Source organism: Agelaius tricolor, unplaced genomic scaffold (assembly GCF_023055355.1).
Source record: "Agelaius tricolor isolate 1412-34295 unplaced genomic scaffold, bAgeTri1.0.p SCAF_44, whole genome shotgun sequence".
Classification (NCBI taxonomy): Eukaryota; Metazoa; Chordata; class Aves; order Passeriformes; family Icteridae; genus Agelaius; species Agelaius tricolor.
Window position 1 is genome coordinate 3,327,839 of NW_027269304.1, and position 23,837 is coordinate 3,351,675.

The following is a 23,837-nucleotide window of genomic DNA, read 5'->3' on the forward strand; positions in this document are numbered from 1 at the left end:
GAAATTCCATGAATGCAACACCACATTAACCTGCCTGACAGACTTAGATAGTTTAAGACCTTTGCCAGAACCCTGAAAAAAACCAAAACCTACCAAAAAAAAGCCCAAACCAACCAAAAGAGAGGTGCCTCCTTCTTGAATGGTCTCTGTATATCTTGAGCAGAATCTTCTAACCTGTTCCCTTTCTCCTTTTTTGTTCTGTTACCTTTTTAACAGATGCATGACTACTTCTATCTTAAAAATGCATTATCAACTTCTTCCTGATTAATATTTAGTCAATTAGTTTACTCTTAATTGCTGGTGTAATTACAAGAATTTCAGTAATTCTTCCTGAATATTTACATATTATTTCTATTTACATAAACACATATTTATCTGGTGTTTGAGACATATCACATTAAATGAGGAATGGCACATCCAGCTGAGCTTCTAAAAGTAATATAGGCAAGTGGACAAAAAAAATCCAATCCCTGCTGTTAGAATGGGACTGGGCTACAAATTACGTGGTCTGAAACACTCTGTGTCTGTAAAAAACACTCTGTGTCTGCTTGGCTCTAAGTCTGAAAGCAGAAGTTTTGCCTTTGCCCACACTACTTTATCAGAAAAGTACTTGGGTTTTATTCTAATACAGAGAAAAGTGAAGCGGAATCAGGGAAATACACTGGGGACCAGGTGGAACACAGATAAAAATCCTATTTATTCTCTTTCAAGCAGGCCCAAAACAAAACATCTCTCCCAATGACTGTGTCATATTTCTTAGTATTTTTTGCAGAAATCATCCTTTTGCAATGACAGTCTAGGAAAAGCAGAGGAAAGCTTGAGTGTGTGTATGATCAGAATTTAAGGAAGTGAGAACCCAAGTGAAGTACTCCATGTTCAGCTACAAACCCCAGAGGAAGACAAAAATAATCTCCAAATGCTCAGTGATGCTGTAATGCTCCTCCTGTACCATAAACCAGGTCCTGTGTATCTCTGTGTCCCCACAAGAAATGCTCACCTCATCAACCAGCCCCTTACTTCCAACACAGGGTGGGGAAAAAAGTGAGGAATTTTGAATTCTCATCTCCAGTTACTTCTGGAGCAAGCCAAGCTGGATACAAATTGTTTGCTACTGTGCTTGGCACTCACCTGCATCAAGGTGTGATCTTCATTTGTTTTTGTCGTGACACAGTGGAAAGTACAAACACAACACTTTTATAGGATGAAGCAATTGCAGGTGAGTAGTACCTCAGGTTCTTGATTAAAAGTTACCTCTGGAATGCACACTGGCATCACACAACAGGAATTTCCAGAAATTCCTGCTCAGGCACCTGATTGCTGCGAAACTTATAACCACACATGATAATCCACCTCAAATACCACCAGTAACACAAGACTTTGACTAATTAATTATTGAAGAAAAGGGGGGGAACAGGATGATAAACCCTAGCAATATTAGATTATAATATACAGAGTTTTGACTCTACTGATAATTTTTACAAATTACTCAGCAATGTCTCAAGAATGAGACAGTGAAATACATTGTCATTATTCATTCTTAAAAGGACATAAAGTGAGGAGTAAGTGTGTTTAGGACTGATAGTACAGGAAGGAGATTAGGCATGAAATATATGCAGCCCAAAACTTTCAGTCTGTAATATTGTGAGTATACACAACAGAGCTTCAGAGCAGAAATTGTGACATGATTTTAAAAGGTGACAACATTCATTTTAGGGGAAGCATTTGGCCACTACCCAGCAGCATAAATTTGGCTGAGATATCCATTCAGGCAGGTAAGCTAGATACCTGGATGTTAAGCAAGACAGACACCTTAAAATTCTTACACCTTGAAGATTCAAAGATTACAAAACAGGTACCATAGCTTACCAAAAAGCTGGAATCAAAACCTAGCAATGAACATAAAGTGCCTCTAAAACGAAAGAAAGGAAACTTCAGGCATAAATTTTCAAGTTCTAAATGAAAAATTAAGTTATACTTTGATACACACACCCCCTGTCACAGTAGCATTTCCAGTTTTGAGAAGTTACCTGGTAAAAATTCCATCCACAATGCCAATTGTGGCCTCTTCTGCAGGAACAAAAGAGCCAATCTGTGCCATGACTGTGATCAGTGCCACTTGCTTGATGTAGGAGCTCTTCCCTCCCATGTTGGGACCAGTTATTATCATGACCCTTTCACCATCTCCCTGGAAACACAAAGCAGTGGTGAAATACATTGCCCTGCACATGGTGCCTCTACCAGGAAGTCTGGTGTGCTTAGAAGGATACAGGATGAGTCTGCAGGGTTAAATGTTCTATTCCTAGGTGAACAGCTTTCCTCCATTCTTAGAGCTCATCACATTCACCTCTCCAGATATTATGAAGCCCCAGATGCACCAAAATCAACTTTGATTACTCTTGAGCAAAATGGACAGAGCGAGGGGGAACCTTCCTGCTCTCCAGCCAAGAAATAATCAGGGAACTCGGTCACCAGCACGGGGAGCAGTGAGGGATGCTGAGGGATGCAGGGCTGGATGCAGCCAGGCCAGAGGAGGCTCCAGCACGGGCAGAGGGATGGAGCAGCTCTGCCGGCAGCCAAGGCTGGCACAGCTGCCATTGCTCACCTGGGCAGGAGAAGCTTTGGCCTGAGCTCAGGGTGGCCTGGCAGGGCCTGAAGGGGCCGCAGCAAAGATGGACACGGACAATTGCCAAGGGCTGCAGGGACAGCAGCCGGGCAATGGCTGCCAGTGCCAGAGGGCAGGGCTGGCTGGGATCTTGGCAATGAGGAATTGTTCCCTGGCAGGGTGGGCAGGCCCTGGCACAGGGTGCCCAGAGCAGCTGGGGCTGCCCCTGCATCCCTGGCACTGCCCAAGGCCAGGCTGGACACTGGGACACTGCAAGGTGTCCCTGCCATGGCAGGGGTGGGATGAGATGAGCTTTATGGTTCCTTCCAACCCAAACCATTCTGAGAATCTGCAGAATTTCTCTGGAGAAAGGGAGAAAATTGTGAGCTTCCAGCACAGCCAGCAGTGCCCAAATCTGGCTGTGATCTGGATTCCTCTCCAGTCTGAGCTCTCACTGTCAAATGGGAAGATCTGGTAGGCAAAGACCTGATCTGGATTTTACACTCATAACTGCCTGGCTGGGTATGACAAAAGGGCATTTAGGGTGGCTACAAGAAGGCATCAAGACATTCCTGAGTCTGGCAGTATTTGACTGCAACACAGATGCTGTGAGCAGGCCATGCCCAAACTCCATCAGTGTCTCTCATCATTAAAACCAGACCCAAGAAAATGAGATCAGATGCAAGAACTCATCTCAGCTGTAAGACTCCCCACAGTACTGCTATGTGTCTGCAGCTCCACAATAAAATTGTATTCCTCAAGTGCAAGACAACTGCTGATACAAAATTAAAACTTGTCAATGGACCTATAAAGCTCTCTCACAGCCTGAGTTGAGATCAAGAGCTTGAGTTATGCAAGGACATCACACAGCTAGACTTTCCCAGGGGTGCATCTGATGAAATGCACCAAGTGATGATCTGAAGAGAAGCCAGCAGTCTCCACTGCCCTGTGGGAGAGGCAAGGAGACAGGACAAGCTGTGCACAATGACATTAGTCACATTATGTGGGGAACTTGGCACTGATCAGGCACTGTGGTTACAGCAGCCAGCAGATCTCCATGCAGCAGGTCTCAGAATCTTCACAGACTTGGGTTTCAGACTGGCCTTTCATTCTGTTCACAGGAACACACACAGAACACAGCCAGGACTGTAATTTATGTTATAATTCAAGTATTGGAGAAGATACAGGACGTCAGTATTTATTATATGTACAAAGCTGATCAGCTTTCGCAAAAAAAAATAAATCTCATCTACACAGAAGTCACAATGCAGTCAAAATGTAAAAAATGCTATTAATGGGAATAAAAGACTGGATGTAATGAAGAGCACATGACTATACGAGAACAAAATTCACAACATTCCAGTCTCCAAAGTGTAACTCAGCACTGCTACTAAAACTTTGTCAGGGCTCAGCACACCAGAATTTACAGATACTCAAACCCAGAATGAGTTCCCAAGCTCATGTTAGGATCCATGAATTTTTTGCATGTGTCTGGTGTCTGTCCAGGCTCCCTCCAGCCGTGCTGTGGGACTGATGGCTGCTCTGCCAGGGCTCTGGTTTTCAGAATCTGCTGCAACACCAGAGCAGAGAACCCCTCTCTCCTCACAGCTGATGCAGCCAGGAGCCAAAATCTCATTAGAATCCACGGCTGAAGAAAACAATTCTAAAACAACCCACAAATGTTTGAGGAGAACAGGGGGAATGGAAAAATAAGCTGTTTATTTCAGGGGATTAAGGAAAAAAAAAAAGCTTTTCCTCAAGTTAGATATTTGACAACATTTCAGCTGACAACATGACAGGAGATGTATTTTCCTGCTGATTCAAACACATCAGTTGAAAACTGGAGATGCTTTAATAAACTGGTTCCCACCCACCTCTCTCAAGATAAAGAGAACTCAAAGAACTGTAGAAGCAAGAGTGATTCTGCCATGATCACTTGGTTTTGTAATATTCAGTATTTAGAAAGCCAGCATAAGAATGGGACTAAAGAGGGAAAAGTGCATGATGATTCCTGAATGACATGCTGCATTTTTTTGGAAGTGCCATCTGTCGCTTGTTTGGAGTTGACAAATAATTTTGAAAACATTCTCTGATGTATTGCAAAATATCTGTAGCATTGTTCTGTATGGAACAGCACTTTAAAATGTTCCCCAAGAAACACACACACATCCGAGTGCTGTTTTTGCAGCAATGTCCCACTCTGGCAGCTGTTTCATACCTTTGCTACATTTACTGCATAAAGAGGCAGAGAGAAGTTGTGAGGATATCTTTTATATTCATTAAGAACAGCTATTTAATATTTATAAAAGTATATGGAGAGATAAATATTTAACGAAAAGCTTCAAATAGGCGTGTAATTTAAAAGACAGATTTTAGTTTATGAGGAAAAAAAGGCTGTATGACATTAATATTTCCATAGAGAAAGGAAACTGCATGGCAGAAAAATACATTTAAAAAATACAAGCAATCTTAGAACTAGTCTGAAAAACTTGACCTATAGTTTGTATTTTGCATATTAAAAGATTCCAAACACTAGATACAGTTTGTCAAAATGCAGACTCCCTATGATGACACTGTTAAAAACCCTGTAATTATTCACTTGTTTTTGGAAAATAACCATTTGATTGAAACACCCATTTTCCTAATTTTTGAGATTACCTTCCTTTTCTTCATGCCTTGAGACTGAGCAAGGCTGTAAAGAGAGCACCTGGCAGCAATGAAATCAGCAGAGGGACAGAACAGATGTGGTGACATCTAGCAACACCTCTCTGAAATGCAGCCCAGCAGGCTGCATGATTCAAACCACCCATTCCCACTTGCTGCCCAGGAAGCTCACCCCAGCCTCCTGCCCTGAGTGATTTGGAACCTCAGTCACTTTCTGGGTACTCACTGAGAGGCCAGTGGTGTTTGGAACATACTGATCCTGCTCTCCCAGCAGAACATCAATCACAGGGTGCCTCCCGTTTTTTATGATTATTTCACGACGACTGTCTTGCACAGTTGGCCTGCAAAACAGGAAATTAATCTCAGTGTTCTCTGTAACTGAATAGGTACAACTACTGTAACTGAAGCCTGCAGGACTGTCACCTGTGGTGTAAGTTTTTGTGGAAGAAGATACAAATTATAAAAATTAATTACTGCCATCAAGTATTTCTAAGGAAAATACTTTCTAAAGAATACTTTGTCTGAGAAAAATAAAGCCACAGAATTCTAGGACTGAAATCAACTAACACTTTGAGTGGACTTCAAAGGAAAGATGAGGGGAGTGAGATTTCTCTTGGATTGAAGAATGATAATGAAATTTTAAAGGAAAATGAAGACCAAATAAATGGCATCCTACAAACACAAAGCACTGGGGAAAGCGATAAAACCTGATAATGGTGGGGGGCGTTCAGCACAAAGGTAATTCAACAATTGTACAGCTGGGATGAAACCAGCATATGGACAATCTCAGTCTTCAACAGCACTCCTCAAGCTGAGATTCACTGAAGTCTGCAGAGCGGACACTCCAACAGCAGATGGTGGCCTGTGCACTGCCCACACGGCCACCCTGAGCTGCAGGGCAGCCTGAGAGCCCTGCTGAACCTCCTGTGCAGAGGGAGGGCCTGCAGCAGCCCCCTGCCAGGGGGGCTCACCTCTGCCCAGCACCTCTGCCCCCGGCCCCGCGCACTCACCTGCCGCAGGCAGGGAACCATCCCCGCAAACCAAACAACACTCCTCCAAGGTAACGCTAAAGCCCAGCCTTTCCTGCAGCAGTTCTCCAGAATTAATTATTGACACCTTCCCTGCAGCTGAGGTTTCACTGAGAAGTCGCCTCCCTGCTAGTTTATGAAGCCACTCTGAAATTCAGTGAATTATTTACATTCTGCACAGTGAATTAATCAGATTTCGGTTTGTTTTCTCATCCCAGTACACCGAAATAAGTGAGCAATTATTTTCAAAGAGATTTTGATAGAGAGACACACAAGATCCCAAGAGCCCAGAAGTGATCAATATTATCTTTAATGATGTATCAAAGCAGAAGTATTTGCAAGTGGATTTCTCTTCACCCCCCTGCCTGTGTGTGGTCTGGGGCAGAAGCAGCAGCTCAGCTCTTACACGTGAGCCCAGCTGAGGCATCACCACTGCTCTGCAAGCTGGGGCTGATATTTACTATTAATTACCTGAGATACACCTTTCAAACACACCTCAGATACCACAGAGGTATCACACAGATACCACTTTCTAATATCTTACGTATTAGAAAGATACCATAAAGTCAGACCTGTCTGAGAATAAAAACCCAATAATTTTTTACAGAAGGACATAAAAAAAGTCCAGCATTTATTTACGTGTAAGTAAGATATCACCTACTAGACTCAGGTCAAACAACAAACATTAGCATGTCAAATTGGAACTGCACTGTTTACAGATTTGCATTAAGTCCAGAAGTGTTGCTCTGCAAAATCAGATTAAGTTGAAACTACTGTAAACAATTTTAGTAGTGATTTTTATCTCGGCACACATATTAAAACATAATTTATTTTTAAGTACGCTCTTATAATTCCGCATTAAATCCTACGTAAAAAAATTAAAAATTAAAAATTGATTACCTGCAGTAGTCTCCTTGTTTGGCCACCTGGGCCAATGAGAACAGGCAGTCCACAGTTGCTAGGTGACAAATGGCTTTAGACACGGGGTGATAATGTTCACTGAAACGGCTGCATCAGAACGGGGAAAAGTTACACAAAAACAGGGAAAGAAACAATTCCGCACAAATACAAAAGGATTGTCAAAATGCACCCCATGCAAGCTCCTCACAGAGCTCCTGTGCTCTTTAAGTCACTCTGAATCCAAATCTCCCAGCAGTGTATCAGACAGAACATGAGGACCTCAATCAAGGTGGACTTCACCTCCCATTCTAACAGTGAATTATTGTTCAAGCACAGAAAATCAGGCAAAATTAAATTCATTAGCTAGCTCATAAAGGGTCAGCAGTTGATCCCTGCTGCCTAAATGAGGTGTACAAAAATGCCACAATTTATCAGAATTTATACAGAATACCAGCAGCTGGATCCAGCTGTTGATTCAGCCTCAGTTCAGCCTCAGCTGTTGATTCAGCTGTAAGTTACTGTCAAAGAAGAACCAAACTAAGAGACTCTGAACGCAGGATTTGTCTAAAATTTCAATGAATTATGGTATCTACAACAGAAAATTCAGGAATTCTTTTCCAATTTATGGGGCTGCTTCCCCAGTACAATAAGGACATTATCAGGAGAACAGAGTTTTCAGCGGAGTTCATTCTCTTAGTCCTCTGGAATTCTTTTTTCCTCTCTCCTAGTCTCAAAGCTACAATATAGAATATAAAACCAGCAGGGGAGCAAAATTTAATAAACAAAGACATAAATGAATGGAGGGGTGGGAAAGAAGAGCACTTTCCTACACACAGGTCTTTCCTTTTTGTCTCCTGCTCTCCTGCAGCACTGCTGAGAACAGACAAGTGAACGTGGAGACAACTCTTTTACAGTACTGCAAAGGAAACACAGCTGGAGACATGTCAATTGGAATGTCTTTCCAGTTTCTACTCGATTTTCAGAATTTCTGGGCTCCTAATGGGAAGCAAATCTAGTGAGACAACTTGAGCAGGGATTTGCTAAGGTCTTGCAAGCTATCACTGCATGACAAGAGGAACAATTTCAGCAGTTCTGCAATTCATGCAAGTAAAAAAAAACAGATAATCAGGCAACTGAAAAATTAAAGGCATTCAGAAGTTCAGGAAGTATTGTTAAAACTCCCATTTGTAAGATCTTTTGGCTAAACAGGCAAATAACCCCACTGAAAACTCTGATCTCAGACAAACACATGTGCCAGATGTGAGGGACAACAAAACTCCCACCACCTTCTAAGTAACTCTCATGGTCAATCTAGCATATAAGATATAAAGAATAATAAAATTACTGTGTAATGTTAAAGAGTAATATAATAAAACCAATGACACCCACTAGGCTCAGTTTCACTCAGAGTCAGCTGCACTTTCAGATTGTTAATCTTGTGGTATTATTACTCAGAGTTTGGGAAAGACCTTGCATACTTAATGGTGTGTTTCCACCAGAATTTTAAAAGGCAGAGACACCGCTGCTGGTCTCAGGGCTGGGGCTCAGCCCTGAGCCATTTAAAGCTGTTTAAAAGGAAGAACAGCACGTTAACTGACCACCAGCCAGTTACAGCTGTGCACAACTATTCACGCCTCCATTTGGCGTCCCTGCTGTGTCGCAGAGCCGGGCGCAGGGTGGAACACTCACTCCAGGAAGCAGAGCCAGCCAGAGGCGCAGAGCAGGGCGAGCTGCTCGCGGAGCTGCTGCAGGACTCGGTAGCTCTCCGTGACCAGCGGCGAGTGGAAGCGGCTGACGGCTTTGGTGCTGCACGGGGAGACAGAGACACACAGAGCTCGTTGGGATCAAGGCCACCCAGTGTGAAAAATGCAAAAATGCATGTACTTTATGACCGGCTTTTCGCAAATATTAAAATGAATATTATATGTGTTGTGCTAGAAAGCGATGCTGTATTAATTCTCTTAAGTAGTGTGTTAAATATAGTTATAGGTTATATTAAAAAAATGTTAAAATAGAAACCGTGCTATGTAGGATACTTTTTCTAAAGAAAGGACTTGCAGGGAGATGGCAGCCACAGGACACCTGAATCTTTCAGAGAAATGGAATGTATTGCCCCATTATCAGAACAAACGAATTTCTTTCCACCTCAAAGGCACTGTCAGCATTCAGAGGAAGAAGATGATGATGACCAGACAGAATCGTGTGTTTGAATGGAATTTATACATGAAGTATGATGTATATGAATATGCAACAGGCTGTTGCTTTTAAGGGTTAATCCTCTGTTAATGTGGGTCCTTTTTCGGGTTCCTGCTGCCCAGAAAAGGTACCCAGGCTGTCCATAACTCTATTGTCTCATATTGTCCTAATTCAAATTGTCCAATTATTATTACTCCAATTGTATTACTATTTTTATAACCATTTTATTCCTATTAAACTTCTAAAATTCGAAAAGCAAGTGACTGACGTTTTTCCACACCCAGCAATCAGCTGCTCCATCCACAGGCCAAATTGGACTCATTTCCTTCATCTCCGCCAGCCCCCACACTGGCTGTGCTGAAGGAAGGCTCTCCCATGGGGGCAGTGACCTCCATTGGGAGTGAAGTGGCACTGCTGCCCACTCAGAAGGCTCTGGAACACCCTGCACCAGCGTGCCATCATCACCCCAGAGCACAAAACAAAACTGCTCAGCAACAGCTGCCCGGGTGCATGGCCGGCTGATACACACCCAGACAGACAAAAACAAATTCACTGTGAAGAGGAAAACTCCATCATAAGCCTGAAATAAACACAGTTAATACAGATTGTCTTGCTAGTTTTCACTTGCTATTCATTTGTGTGTTTTTATTAAGGACTCAATTTGGCACATCCAGGCATTCTTTTACAGAATCCAGATTAGCTGCAATTTGTTCACCATGTTAATTCTGTCTGATCTGTGCACTGCTCAGTATTAAAAGAAGTTTAATTAAAAGAGAATTGAGTGTTAATTCTTGCATAACTGAATAGAGCATCACAACACAGTTCAGCTTAGGGAGAGACGTTTGTGCTCACACATTACACTCTCGGGCTTGTAGAGAATTCAGTATTTACATGGACATTGTAACTTTCAGGTATTCAAACCATTCAAATCATAAATCAAATGACTGAAAAGAAAAAAAGCCAACTACATAAATCAGTCCATCTCTGTTTCACCTGCTGGAAAATTATCCAAAATCAAGCTTACATTAGAACAAGTACCAAAAGAAGAAGAACTAGTCTGTATGTGTAAATACAGTTATATTTTAAATGCATTGAATTCACCAAGATGTATAAGCAGATGTTGGCACAGCTACTTTAATCTTTCTGAATAAAACAAGAACAATCAAAATTGTATGGAGGATTTCCATGTGCAAGCTACAAGCACAACTGAATCAAGGCCATAGATCTGAAACCAGTACATGCACCTTGAAGAATTGAATGAGTAATTCTGTGCTTTGAGGATGCACTGTGTAAAAACAAACGTTGTAACAAATCAATTATTCTCAGTTTTGTTTGGTTTTTTTTTTTCTTTTAAGCAATAGATTTACAGTTTGATTGGGTTCTCAGCTTAAAAAACCCCCAACAAACCTTAACACATGGGACAATGAGAATATGTGTGTAATGAATTGTAATACCAAAATACCTTGTTTTTTCCTCTGAATTAAAACAGAACCAAACTTCAAAGACATTTTACGTACCTACTAACCATAACCCAGTCAGATGGCACAGATGATTTATGGGAATTCTTGACTTCTATCAAAAACTGAAATAACAGAAATGTAATGTTACACACCACGGGAAGTCAGGAAAGCCAGAGAATCAGAATCATCATTTATCCAGAGAATGCAAGCACCAGAGGAAAACTGTGGCATTCACATTCTCTGAAAAAATCCCTTGGCCCAGGGTTTTTCTCCTGGGAAGCTGGGAAGCCTCAGAGAAAAGGAAAACAATTCTTATCTCATTTGCTTCTCCTGTGTTTTGCTTGTCTGGAATGTGTTTGGAGATTGTTTACCCACAGGTGATTGTTCCATTGGATTCTGCTGTGAGTTGTTCTCACTCTTTGGCCAATCAGGGCCAAGCTGTGTCAGGACTCTGGAGAGAGTCAGGAGTTTTCATTTTATATTTTTAGCATTCTGTCTGTGTCTTTTCTGTATTCTTTAGTATAGAAGAGTATAGTATTGTTTAATATAACATAGTATAATAAAGTAATAGGTTAGCCTTCTGAGAACATGGAGTCAGATTCATCATTCCTGCCTTCATCAGGACATTCCCTGCAAATACAATGGAAAACCAGGCTCGGCCTGAAGAGAAGGAGCAGCCCAGAAGGGAAAGCTCTTCCCTGCCCAGAAGAAGCTGGGGTTCTGACACACGTCCCCCTGGTTCACCTGCAGAAGTTTGCTGCAGGTTTGAGTGGGCTCGGGGTCAGACAGGGAGGCAGAGGGACCAGCAGCAGCAGTGCCAGGGTGCTCAGAGCACTGACATCTACGTGTTTGTTTCACATGATTCATGTCAGTTATCTCTGTAACAATAGCCTGAGGTCCTGGGTGTCAGAGAGTTGAGGCAGTCTCACGTCACAGAATTCAGCTGGAAAACAGATTTCCTGCAGAGATTAGGTTAACACAGAACCTGACCACATTTACAGAAAGCCACAAGAGCCATGTCTGGAAAAACTCCTCCATTGTGGCTAATGGGATTTAGGCAGAAACTTCCAGAGGAGCCAGCAGTCATCCCCAAGAATAAACAAGGATAACAATCCTAACACAGGAATAGAGCAAGGACAGGGTGCACTAAATGTTAATTTGCCCAAAGCACTTCCAAGGTATTTCTCTGTAGTGAAAGAGCATTTGAATTTCACATTTATCAGGGTGTTACAAGAACACAGGAAGAATAAAACATACAGATCTGAGGAAGAAAGAGCTCAAATGAAATAAATTCCTATTCTAGTCCTGTGTTCTATTCCTCCAATACAACTTTGTTTCCATTACTTCCACTCCTCTGGCATCTCTCTTTTTCCCACTGACCATATTCCCTGACCCCTCTCTGCTGCCTCATTTGGTGTCTGTTGCACACTCACACCAGATGTCATGAAATTAAGAGCAATCCCCAGCCTCTGCAGCTCCTTTCATCAAGGCACCCAGACATATCTCTGTCTGCAGAGGTTTCTGCCCTGCTGCAAAGGCCTCCCCTCTGAAATGTGTGCAGTGACTGCTGCCTCTGGAACCACTTTTCAGTACTTCCTCGGATGCTCTCCTCTCTTTGATCAGCTCCTCTCTTTTCCTTTACTTCACACAGATGGCAGCTATTAACCCAGCTTCCCTGAGAGAAACCCTTCAGATCCTGCTCTTCCCTGCCTCAGACAATACTCAAACACACTTTTCCACTTCTCCTTTGGATTTCAGCCCCTGTGCTGACAGCCCACCCGACTCCTGGGCCGTGTGTTTCCTGTTCTCAGCTTCACCCTCCACAGGAACATCCAACAACAGGTCTTTATCAAAGGCTGCTGTCTCTAATTCATCCCTTCCCTCATTTTCAGCAGTATCTATTTCCTCCCTCCTGCATCTTTTGGAACTTTCTCAGCTTCCAAAGTGCCCCACAGGCCAATTCCAGCCCCCTCCGTCCCTGTCCTCACCCACTCCTCTCTTCTGCTCACCCCTCTCATTCCATTTCCTAACTCCTTTCTTTCCCCAGTTTTCTGTTTCAGAGCTTTTCCCAGCTTCCTACTCTCAGTTCCAGAAGAGAACACTGAGCAGTGCTACCTGACTGCTCCTTTCAGTTTCCCCACAAACGTGGCAGGGGCTGCTGTCTCTCGTTTTTCACCACGGAACCTCTCAGCTGGCTGGATCACATCCTGCCCACACTCGTGCAGCATCCACGAGGAAAAGTTCCAGTCCAGAACACCATTTCCGAGAATTGGAACTAAAACAACACTTGTCACTCTTTAATACTGTTCCCTCTCCTCTCCCATCTTTCAAATTACAGTCTGACTCAGTACTCAGAAATCCTTTCACCATTCTTCAAATTAACCAAATGCTGTGCTTCCTGGTTCTCTGAGAGTATTCCAGTACTTAATAGCCATACAATTAACCTTGGAAGTATGTGTTTTTACGCAGACAGAAAAGCAAAGCATTACCGAACCATATTCAACTCCACTACTGTGCTTCTATTATTTAAGTCACTGAAGTGATTGACTTAACAAATAAAGGAGTCACACAGCAAGAAAGCTGCTCTTCAAAGTTGTACAAAAGATTATAGTCAAATGCCCTCATGAAGCACCACACTCAGGGAACACAGTTCCAGCTAAGTCCCGCTTTTAAGCTATTTTCCAGGCAAGGATGGGTACAGTCATACATAATAAAGCCCACAGTACCTCTTGACCCGAAACTGCAACATACTCTGCAGAAGGGTTCTTAATCTGTTTACGAATATCCGGCAGATGCAATTGGATTTTAGAAAGCACATCCTGGATCTCCTCCTTCTTCTTTCGGATGGCAGGGAAGTCTGTCAGGTCCTTGAACAACTGGGTTTTATCTCCAGTCCTACCCGAGAGAAATGCCAGGTAAAACAATGGTGAAAAGGAAGAGAGGTACCTCAGTTCTACCAGCTGCATCCTTATTTTGTTATTTTTGTCTGTTGGAACATTAGCTCAATTCCCCTCTGAGTACAGATTTTCAGGTGCTTGGTCATAGCAGAGCCCCTTCACTGAAAGCTCCTGTGCTCAGGACAGGAGCAGAAAGGCACCCCAACTGCTGACAACACCTGTACTGCAATTAAACATGAAATTTCAGGTGATTTCTGCATGCCATGAACACAGATTTTCAACACATTTAGAATCTGGCCAAATGTGGGCACATTTTTGTAAGGATTGCATGGAAAAATCCCCCCCTCAAGGCCCTCATGGAAGCAGAATGCCATCAGTACTTTCCCAGAGCAGCTTCCTTCTTTTGTCCAGAAAAGATTACCCAGAATACTTGTAAGCACATGCAAAACAATGCCCTTTTCTAATTTCAGTGCCAGAAAAAATGACAGAACTGTTTTGGCAGCACTAGCTCAAGTCAGGATTGAAACCTGAAGCAAGCACTGCCATTCAAATGGTTAAAACTGGGAAGCTGAACTAGCAATTAAAAATACAGCTGTCAACAAAAATAACAAAAAATTTCACTTACCCTAGTAAGTATCAGGCAAACAATAAAAAAGCACTGTGATCAGCCCTAAGTTAATTGCAATATAACTTTGCATTCTAGAGCCAATACAGAACTGTGCACGTTAATTATATAATTACCTTGAAAACTAATATGTGGAGAGCAAGTAATTAGCCAACTGAAAGTACCACAACATGGAAGCAATAAAAAAATCTAATATTCTACTTACTCCACTGCCCCTTGGCCTGCAAGTTGGAGCTGCAGCTGGAGCCAGTGGCATGGCAGGCAGCACAGAGCTGAGCTTTGGCTGTGCACTCCTTCCTCACTGGGATTACATAAGTGACAGTGAAGATGCCATTTTAAAGTACAATACTAATTTTTAGAAACAAATTCGTGCTAATTAGACTAGTTTCCATGGGAATGCAAGGCAAGAAAAAAAAGATCCCTAGTAGCCAGTAGCTGATTGTGAAGACTGTCACTCCTATGTGATGCCTACAAAAAATTGTAATGTTGACAGTTTCAAAAACAGAAATCCCAAAATCTCAATCTCCCTGCTAAAAAACCCCAAAACCTGGAGGAAGGGCTACTTTTCAGAAGAATTACAGGATTTTATCCACACCTCATAACAAAAATAACACATGATGCAGTCTGTGCTCAGGCATCTGTGTGCATGGATGGATGTGAGCAGAAGCCAAGATTTTGATGAAAGAAATGTTTTTGAGTAAAAATAATACCACCACATACATTTGAGATATATAAAGGCCAGAAAGTAAATTGGCTTAATCATTCTGAATAAATGTAAATACAATGTACCCATTCTACAAATCATTTATATCTTGTATACTATTCTAGCCATTGTTAGTACAGTGACAGAAGAAAACACCCCATGTTTTGAAACTACCTACACTAAATCTGGTATAATTTAGATTGGTATGATTTAGATACAGTCTGTTTTGGCACAAACTGTCACAACTATAATTGGGCACCAGGCATCAGCAGAAATCTCATAATCCCACCTTGCCACTGGGCAGAGGAAATCCTTCTGCCCCTCTCAGCTTCTAAATTTATACTCCTTGGGTCCAACTCTAAATCAGAAGCAAATAAAATAAAGTTCTAGGCTTTGATTCTCAGATTTATTTTTCAATCTCAGTTTGGAAAAGATAAAGATGTTTTATAAATAAAGTGTATTTTTTTTTTAGTCTGTTCTCAATGTAAAAGTTAAGACTGTGCTGCCCCCATATAACAACACACTGAACTTTCTGCCACAACCTCAGCAAAGAATCCAGGGATGACAGTGGAGGCAGCAGTGCTCCAGAACAAACAGTACACAGCTAATTATTTAGAGGTATTCTCCAATATAACATATATTAATTCCAACCCGGCATCTTCCTCCTCTGTCTTTTTTTTTCCTCATGGACCAACAATGGACATAAACAAGACAAAAAGTGCAGACAGTTCTGAGGAAGCTTCCACAAAAACAGTGGAAGGCACATTGCTGACATCAGAGCTCTGCTGAAGGTCAAGCCTCTCTTCAAAAGGAATAGCTCCTCTTAAAAAAAATTAATTAAAAAGCTGTTAAACCAATTAACATAATGCAAAATGTATTTTCCTGTAAATTCATCTCCCAAAGCAGATGAGAAACTTTCAAAAACTCATTCACCCTGAGGCAGACACCCTCTAGGCAAAATACTGCCTCACCTAGTTTACCTTTACAAAAGGAACTGTACCCACATAAATACGAAATAAAAATATAAAACTGAGGTGTATTAAACCAAGAGGCATAATTTGCATAAGTGAACACATTTACTCAGGCTATGAGGCACAGAAAAATCATGTATCTTCTCTACTTACTTGGCTGCTTCTTCATTAAGGATCTTTAAATACTGTTTTACTGGGGAGAGAAGGTCTGGGATTTCCAACAGTGCATCTTTCAATAGAGGAGATCTCACATGGGACTGTATGACTGGGACAAAAGCTTGAATTTCCAAGTCCAGACGAGACAGGGTGCTGACTATCAAGAAGAACTCCTGGGTAGAGCACTGAGAAGGGAAGGAATCATTATGTCTGAATCATTACAATCATTGCATTTTCACTTGCGGGTTCTTCTGCTTTTGCAAAATGTGACAGGCATGCAAATAAAATATATGGACAGTAACAGAGCTGCACCATCTTGCCCCAGTAATTAGGGGGCTTAATTAACCACACCAATCGTCCCATCTCTTGCCCTCAGGATTTTGTCAAGAGCCGATCTCCAGCGTTCCTGTTGCTGGGGGCAGATGTGCACACAAAGGCAGGAAAAGGGGCAAAAAGGTGCAAACAGCAAAAAAAGCAGGTTGGGTGATGTCAGGAGCACCACACCTTGTCCACATGGCCCTGTGGACAGGGCAGGGTTTGAAAGGCAAGGTCAGGCACAGACAGGGAGAGACTGGGAACAAGAACACAGGGAGGAGAAGAAAAAACACAGAGAAAGGGAAACCCAGCACCCTGTTTAAAGTGCTGGAAGCTACTGACAGCTTGGGCTCTGCCAGCCCTGCCTGGAGGGACAGGGGACACACCAGCCCACTCCTCATCCTCTCCTCAGCACAAGGGAAGATTCTCCTGCCTATCCAGGCACCCATCCAGGGCATCCTGCAGAAGGGAACATCCCACCCTGGGGCCAAGCACACACAGCCCTGCCGGAGCCTCCTTTGTGACACCCACAGGGCAGGAGCTGCCTCCCTAAACAAAGCAGCTCCCCACCTACAGCACCAGCTCTACAAGAGAGCCTCCCCTCCCTTCCTGAGCCACCTGTGCTGCGCCTCAAGCACTTTGCTGTAGGGTTCTGGGTGCTCCCCAGTGCCAGCACAGTTTGTCACCTTCAGATCCTGTTCAGGTGTGGGAATCCACAAAATCTGAGGTTTTTGGGACAGCTGCAAAAGGCAGGCCCCAGAGACAGCAGAACTGTGATTGGAGCTGAGCAGTAGCCATGAGATTGGTCAGCAGAAAAATTATTTAAAAAGTAGAAAAGCAAGGACAAATAGAGCCATGATCTGTCTATTAACACTTGTCTAGAATAACTCCCTAAGCTACAGAAAGTTTATCTAGCAAGACATTAGGAAGGTTAAAGCTTAATAATGGAGCTCTGTGCATTGTGTTTGAAGGCTCACAAGCAGGTATTGTATTTGAAATAAGCAAGCACTGTTTAACCACAGGTACCTGTGCTTATAGTGATTGGACAGAACTACTGTCAATATAGAATATTTACTGTACAGATATAAACACTGTCAATGTGCTTTTGCTTTGTGGGATTGGGCAAAAAACTCCTAAAGTGAGTTGTGACATTGAGTTCTGTGTCTGCTGCCTGGGATGTGAGCTGGTGGCATCTTCCCATTGCCATGGCCATGGAATGAGGCTGATGCTGGGAAATCAAACAGCTCCAGGCACGTTCCCAGCAGCCCTGTCCTGTCTGGGGTCTGTACATAACCCCCGGGCAGCGATATTCAGGAAGGGCTTTTTGGGCAGTTCCCACCCCTCCTGCACACTGCCAGTGCCCCCAAGGGGCAGTGCTGGCTCTGCAATCCTCCCTGGGTTTGCACTGGTGCTGCACAGCACAGGGACACCCAGTCCTGTGGACACCAGGGCTCCCAAACCCTGCTGCATTCAGTCACACTCCCAGGACATCCCAGTCTCATAAAGTTTAAAAAAGGTTGTCCATAACTAATTATGCTGGTATTTTTTCCTATTTTACTGATCTCTAGAAACATTCCTCCTTTAGCCTTCTGAAATTCTCCAGTCAGTCAACAGACAGCACCGAAAGAAAATCAGTTTATTTTCCTCACCTGAGGAAGCAAGGAAGGCAGTAGGATATATAATATTCTTTGTCTGCCACATCCTTCTGTTCTAACCTTTTTTTTTCTCTTCTACCACAGCAATCTAGAATTTAATTTCTGGACAGGACTGTATGGTGACCAGCACAACACTGCTCACAGAAGAGGCAGGCTACAGTGAATCACTATTTCATGGAACACATCTACAGTTTTATTTTGTCATCCTTTGTCTTTCAATTTCTTCCCTAAAGTAAATGTTTCTTTCTCTTCCTTCCCACACTGAAATGCAAGAACTAAGGAAATTCTCTCATTTATTACATTGCAGTTATTCCCAAGGAATGTCTGTACCCAACTGCAGAATCGAGTATTAGCCAAAATGCAATTTAACCACAGCTAGGAATTGAGGAGGGCCACAGACACTGCGCCTGGAGTATTTCTGGAGAACCCAAGCTCATCTATTTTACAGAAGCACAGAGTTCTGTGGGACAGAGGACACCCATTAGGAGGTTTCCCTGCAAATGCTCCAGTTTTTCTGTGTTATTTTCTTTCTGCCTGCTATCAGGCCTATATATTTGTGTGCTTACCACTAACCCATAATGCAGCAATGATCATCATGTAAAAGTGTTATCAGACAGCACAATTTTCCTTTCCATTAAATTATTCCAAATATCTCCAGTTGTACTCCTTTGTATTACACTAACTGCAGTGTTTCTTTGCTGTTAACACCCTTCAAGCACCTCAAAGCCTTCTGTTCTCCTTTAATCATCAATTTAACAAAAAAATAAAAAGGTCTTTTAGTCTGCTTCATAAATGATCCATTATTCTTCCTCATGAAAATTTTGGGTTTCCTCTGCACTGGCTGCAATTTATCATCATCTTTCTGATAATCTGGGACTTACTGCCTCTATCTTATAACAAAATTAAACAAAATAACAAAGGAGTAAATATGCCAACAGTGTTTGAAGTCAAAGCACAGAGGAAAGGCCTGAACCTGTAAACAGATGATAAATCCCAGCTTGGACTCCAAGTCAAATAAAACACTTTGTGACTGAGTGCATCGCCTTCCCCACCCACACCCACGGGGATGAGGGATAAAATCCTGCCAGGCTTCTCCAGAGCGTGCCCAGGAGCAGCAGGGTGATGATGCACAGCACAGGAGAAGGAGCAGATGTGCACACCCAGAAACACATCAGCCCCTGGGGGAGCTCATCAGCGTGGGGGCTTTAGCTGTTCTTTTTCTAAGGAAGGAGATAAAGGGCCCTGATCAGTGCACACCTGCAGGAGTGCTGGGAAAGGGAGATGGTGGTGGTGCAGGTGGGAGCACCTGGCTGAGCTGTCTGCAACGAGGCTGGTGAGGCTGCTGAAGCTCAGGCTTCACTAAGAGGAGGAAGCTGCATTTCAGGGCACCTAAAACAACCCTTAAAGTTATGAGGTTTGTCAGAAGATGGTTAATAAACACTCTGCAGTTCCTCACAGCAACTCGGAAGGCCCACAGGACACGGTCAGAGTCACCCAATGAGTTAAAACCCACTTGGTTCTGTGACTACAGAACCTTTGGAGAAAGGCAAATGCACTGTGTTTTACTGCAAACAGCCTTGCTGAACAGTGTCCCCAACAATGGGGTGAACACAGCTCTTCTGTGCTTATTCAGGGCTCCTGTTCCCCCTTTAATCACTTGTGGCTCCATGCTAGGAACACTGCAGGACTTTGCATGTGAAATTTAATGTCTCCCCTGCAGAAATCATTCACTAAGCAAACAGATAACTTGGAACAGACACGTTCAAATAACTCTGGCAATCTGGGCTCCATTGCAGTGGGACTGATTCCATTCAAATCCTAGGTAACCTCACAAAGATACACACTGTGTTATAAATTAGAAGCTTTTAAAATACAGTAAAAATTGTTTACATGAAGCAGGATTAACTGTCTTGAATTCACAGAAGAGTCTCACGAGCTGATCCAATGCTATTTTTGAAGCCTGCTTTTGAGAGGACAGCAATGATAGCCACAACTTCTCTGGCACTGGAGAAATAACCTCAGAGTTGACAGTGATGCCAAACAATAGCTTCAACCAGCAGTTTATCAAACTGTCCCAAAAATGGATGCAGGAAAGATCACAGAGATCTAACACCCTCTCAGCAACACTGACAGCAATTCAGCCCTGTTTGCATTACTGAAATTGTTTCCAACAGAGACCCACAGCCAACAGCCACTAAACACTTTTAACTCCAAGTTAAAAGATTTCAAATTTAAAAATATATGGGTGTCTAAATGCAATATACATTTATCATTCCTTTCAAATTGTAATTCCCACCTTTATCTCTTTAGCATAGGGAGCAGACTTTGGTTTGGGAGAAATGAGGTATTTAATTTTAAGATTATTAAGTCCCCTTGTTATGACTTTATATTAATCAGCTTAACGGGGAACAGTTTGCTCAAATCAGCATTTAGCACTGCAAACCTAAAAATATCTGTGATGCAGACTCTTTAAAAGATTAAAAGTGTAGTATAAGCAAGATGTGCATGATATCACCCTAGTAAGAAAAAGAAAAAGTAAAAATTCAAGGTATGTTTAAGCTGAAGTCATGTCACTGTCATATTTTCTGGAAAAATCCCCTTGCCCAGGATTTCTTCTGCTGGGAAGCTGAGAAGAAAAAGAAAAACAATTTTATTTGCTTCTCCTGTGTTTTGCTGCTTTGGAATGTGGTTGGAGATTGTTTATCCAACAGGTGAGTGTTTCATTGGATTCTGCTGAATTGTTTTAACTTAATGACCAACCACAGCCAGCTGTGTTGGACTCTGGAGAGCCACGAGTTTTTCATTATTATCTTGTTAAGCATTCTGTGAGTATCCTTTCTCTACTCTTTAGTATAGTTCAGTATAGCATTCTCTAATATAATATAGTACCATAAAATAATAAATTAGCCTTCTAAGAACATGGAGTCAGATTCATCATTTCCTTCCTGCCACAGGGGACCCTGAAAATACCACAGTAAGGTTTGATTACTGCCCTCCCTCCTTAGGTAAAAAGCTCCCCTTTAATCAGTTTTGTACATCTAATGGCCAATTGTTATGATAATTTCTTTGGTGACTGTGTTTGTTTTAGTTGGAAAACAAATGTTTATTGAGTGAAGGGTACAAATAAGATAAACACTTATGGCTGAGCCTGTGTAAATATTTATCTTCTGAAACACTCTGAAAACACAGGCATGAAAACAGCAAGAAACATCAGGTTGGCCCTGCAGGACACATTTCTAAAAGTGCAAATGGCATGTTTACTCTGTCCTGGCTGTAAAACCTGCTCAAACATCCATCACTGACCCTCTTTTGCCACACTCCAAGGCAATAAAAGTCTCCACTTCAACTGAGGCAATAAAAAGGAGGGTTCTGCCACTTGTAGTTCCCACTGATGCCAGAAGGAAATGCCTGTGGTGCAAACTCTGCTGGGTGATTTGGTGATTCTCCTCTGAGCACCACCTCGGCCACTAAGGTGACTCTGCTCCAGCTGAGACAAAACTCAATGCCAAAATTCAAAATTCCCTGTCTCTCAGATTCCTCTGCAGTCAGGCTCTGAGTGCTGCCCAGAAGTGTTCACCCATTGCATCTCCAGCCACCCTCCTTCTCCCACAGGGAGGGAAGTGGGGAGTGGAGAGCATTCCTGCCTGGCGAGGCGTCAAGGGCTGGACCTGCACAAACTGAGAACACCAACCAGTCCAGTGGAGCAACTCCTCTCTCCATGGCTACTGCAATGCTGCTCTTGCCTCCTTAAGCACTCCCTCAGCCCTCCTCCAGGCTGGGACAAAATCACAGCTGAACTGTGACCCCCAAGGCAACACCTCATTCCCAGTGTAAAAACACTGTTCTAATTCCAGAGGGGCCGTACCTGGGGTAAGTCACATACAGTGGATTGATTCTGGTGGTTTGGAGATTCTGGATTTGGTGGTTTGAGGCCATGGGAACTCATGAAGGGCCAGGTTAACAATTCCCAACCTGAATTATGCTATCAGATACAACTTATTAGGAGGCTTTCAGAAAAAAAAAAAAAAAAGGAGTAATTCAGACCAGGAACACAGACAGTGATGTCCTTGACCACAAGCCTTCCCATCAGGATGCTTTGCCTTGCAGACCATTGCTCTGCCTTCATTTCCTTCTGTCTTCTCCAGAGGTTACTGGTGCACAGGCCTGTGCACAACACAATTCCTGCAGTGGCTTACCTGAATGTAAAAAACATTACAAATAATGTTTGAAATGACTGAGACACCCCAGCCATCTCTGTACACTTCAGAATCTCCCTGTACAGCACACCTCCTCAAATAATGACTTCACTGAAGTATAAAGGGCCTGGAGGATGAAATGCTTGTCACATTAACCCATTTTTCCTGCAGGTGACACTGAACTAACAAGCACATTCCTTTGGTGAAGCCATCAGAGTGTTCCACTCGGAGTCTGGGATCCCTTGATGGAATGAAATGGCACTCTACCTCACTCTGAGCATGTGGGACATCTGGAATTAACAGAGCTGGAAAGGGTTCTGTAGTAGGAACTGAAATGGCAGCATTCTCTGGGGGGGGAACACAAAGAAATCCATGAAACCCAGCCACCCCATGTTCTTGGATACATATCTGCTTTGCTGGGACCTCTCTCCAGGCTCCACATTCACCAGCCATGCTTCAGAATCAGCTCCCCAGAGTTTGCTTTGATTCTTCATTGGGAACAGACCCTGTCTCTCAGGGACACTGCCATCTCCTCAAAGCCCTACAGGTCTTCACTGCTTCAGGTGCTCTCCAGAGTGCTCTGCACAACCCAGGCTTTTACCAGGGGAAGCAAATCCATCACATTAGAAGTGTGCACTTAGAGCTTCCCCCCTCATTTACTCTTTTTAGGGAGTCTGCTGGAGCATTTCTCCTCTCCTGCAGCTTTTTCCCAACATCTGACTCACTAAACCCATCTTCATGCTGCAGTGGCTGTTGTTCAGGCAATCTGCATTGTCACCTCATCCCAAAAACCACACGAAAATCCAGGGTCTCTGCATGGCTCCACCTCAAAGTGAGCTGAAAGCTGAGAAAGGATAGCAGCTCTACAGCAGGGAGGGACATCTGAAGACATAAGTACATAGAGAAAATAAAACAAAACCAAACCAAAGCAAAAACCCCACAGGGGCAGCAGCAGAGCAGTTCCAGGATATTGTGAAATGCAGATATATTCCTAGAAGCAGCACTGTGTATGAAACCTGAAAGGAGTTAAACCATTAAAAAGTGAATTATCTAATTCCTGGGCAGTTGTTTGGACGAAGAAACCCAACAATTTTATCATGTGAATGTGGTACACTTCAGAGGATGGGTGAAGTGGTGCACACTCCTCTTTTCACAACCTTCCTTATGGCTGGATGTCTGTATCCATTCCCTGAAACACACAAGCCCTTCCAAGAGCCAAACACTGCAGGTCTTGCAAAATTGTATAAAAACTGGGTTTCAGTTTTTCATACACAGGAAAACGTTATGCTGTACCATCCAAAAAATTTCAACTTTGCTCTCATTCTACCCACCTATTCCTTTACTGAAAAAAAAACTGTCAAAACCTCTAAGTAGAGCAGTGAAATGAAAGAACATGATGTACTCCACAGGTGCCACTGGCACATTATTGTGCTTCAACTAAGAACTGTCAGTGCCTCATCTCTCATAAG

The 23,837-nt window shown here is 42.8% G+C and overlaps 1 protein-coding gene across 1 annotated transcript in view; it reads right to left on the minus strand.

Moving 5' to 3' along the window:
* Positions 1-23,837, minus strand: part of MSH3 (mutS homolog 3) — a 95,259-nt gene that overhangs the window by 16,352 nt on the left and 55,070 nt on the right. Inside the window, exons 14-20 of the mRNA XM_071455147.1 lie at positions 16,200-16,387; positions 13,577-13,745; positions 10,908-10,972; positions 8,884-9,000; positions 7,195-7,302; positions 5,493-5,607; positions 2,028-2,185 (exon numbers count right to left, since the gene is read on the minus strand). Coding sequence (XP_071311248.1) covers positions 2,028-2,185; positions 5,493-5,607; positions 7,195-7,302; positions 8,884-9,000; positions 10,908-10,972; positions 13,577-13,745; positions 16,200-16,387 — 920 coding nt within the window. The remainder of the gene's footprint in view (positions 1-2,027; positions 2,186-5,492; positions 5,608-7,194; positions 7,303-8,883; positions 9,001-10,907; positions 10,973-13,576; positions 13,746-16,199; positions 16,388-23,837) is intronic.